At 37.1% G+C, this 1,497-nt stretch overlaps 1 protein-coding gene across 1 annotated transcript in view; it reads right to left on the bottom strand.

The window, feature by feature from the left end:
* The window catches only part of DDX60L (DExD/H-box 60 like), a 74,514-nt gene extending 73,538 nt beyond the window's left edge, over positions 1 to 976 (bottom strand). The window contains 1 exon segment of the mRNA XM_027837463.1: positions 919 to 976. Within this exon segment, the coding sequence (XP_027693264.1) occupies positions 919 to 976 (58 nt within the window).
* Between the last annotated feature and the right edge of the window lie 521 nt (positions 977 to 1,497).

Genomic DNA, 1,497 nt, shown 5'->3' with positions numbered 1-1,497 from the left:
GGAATTAATAACAGACTCCAATACATAGTAGTTAATTTAAAACCAGTACATACCAAATACTAAAACAGTCCCAACTTCTGGTCATGTACAAATAAACAATCCTTAATTAAAGTGGATGCTTCTTTCAAGGCATTTACAAGATAAGTCACAAGCTATTCTTCTTTTAACATTAATTAATTGTATCAAACTGAGACAACTTTAATATTAACTAAGTAATAGAATAATATCCTGATTCCACAATCTCCTGGCCTAATTATCCTCATAATGATGGGGTATGGGCCCAAACCGAGACCTTTGCCCCTTGCCCCAAAAAGAATCTGGCTCCCATTTGTCTATGGGCTCCAGAAAAACCCTTATACTTCACTTCACTGGCCTATATGGTTTATCTTCAACAAACTTCTCACCCTAGCTGAAAAAAGACCTGGGCTGAACTCCCTTCGGGCAGGTCCCTTGTGTTGTGACCTCAGGGTCCCAGCACCCACAAACCTCTAGACCTCATCATAACCAACAGGAATATATTAGTAACAGATATCAAGACAAAATACTTAATTCTGAAATTCTAGGCCAAATAACTCAATCTTATACTTGCATCTTACTATAATAACCTCAGATGTTCCTGCATCAATCTATTGTTTAATAGATTTGATATTTATGCTTAGAAAACTTATGATTATAGGAATTTTCCATGAAAGAACAGGGACATTACTAAAGTAAGGGAACAATGCTTCCTTAGATTCATGTCAATTCCAGGCAGAAGTTATATAATGACCAATTGCATTGGGACAGGTTTAAAGTCTGCCAGGTATCATAGTGGGGAAATTGAGTCAGGAGAATCCTACCTCAGCCATGCAGAAAAGTCATTCTCCTGACCTTCCCATGAGAACACCCTCTTGCACCTCATAGATGCAGTTCACAAACCTCTTCGCAGGTTGCTGACGTCATGGGTCAGTAGCTCAACCAGTTCCTTGTTAACCATGCCTGGAGTTAGACTCAGAATAATAGTTCATTAATAGTCCCCAAGGTCTTGGATAGCAAATTCCCATCATTAGAACTATAGTTTCACATTAATTAGGGAACATCTCCAAAGTGACATCCAAGTAGTTTGCTTAACTTCCTGTACCTGTTCTGGTTCCTAATAACATCCTGAGTAAAATCAAATTTCCATTAAGATCATAAGTTGCTACTCCAAATAGATTTGCCTCTCTATTTCTAAAGCCTCTCTAACCATTCTTATTCTGAAAGAATGAGACACTTTCAGGACTCAAATCTTATACATAGATAAGTTCAAACAGTAATTTTAACTCTTGCTAGGCCATGGAATGAATTCAGATCAAAACAGTAAAATCTTTCCTACTTACAGTTTATTAGCGAAGTTTAGATGCTTTAGTATTAATCAGTAGCCTTAGATCTCTGATGCTGCTTCCATTGAGATTATTTCTTTAAAAGCACCCAGTTAAATCCAATCCAAGGACACAACAAACCCAGGAATTAAACTCT

This window comes from Vombatus ursinus, unplaced genomic scaffold, assembly GCF_900497805.2.
Source record: "Vombatus ursinus unplaced genomic scaffold, bare-nosed wombat genome assembly UNPS02014821.1, whole genome shotgun sequence".
In the NCBI taxonomy this organism is placed as follows: domain Eukaryota; kingdom Metazoa; phylum Chordata; class Mammalia; order Diprotodontia; family Vombatidae; genus Vombatus; species Vombatus ursinus.
The sequence above is the reverse complement of the archived record's forward strand: the minus strand, read 5'-3'. Positions and strand labels throughout refer to the sequence as shown.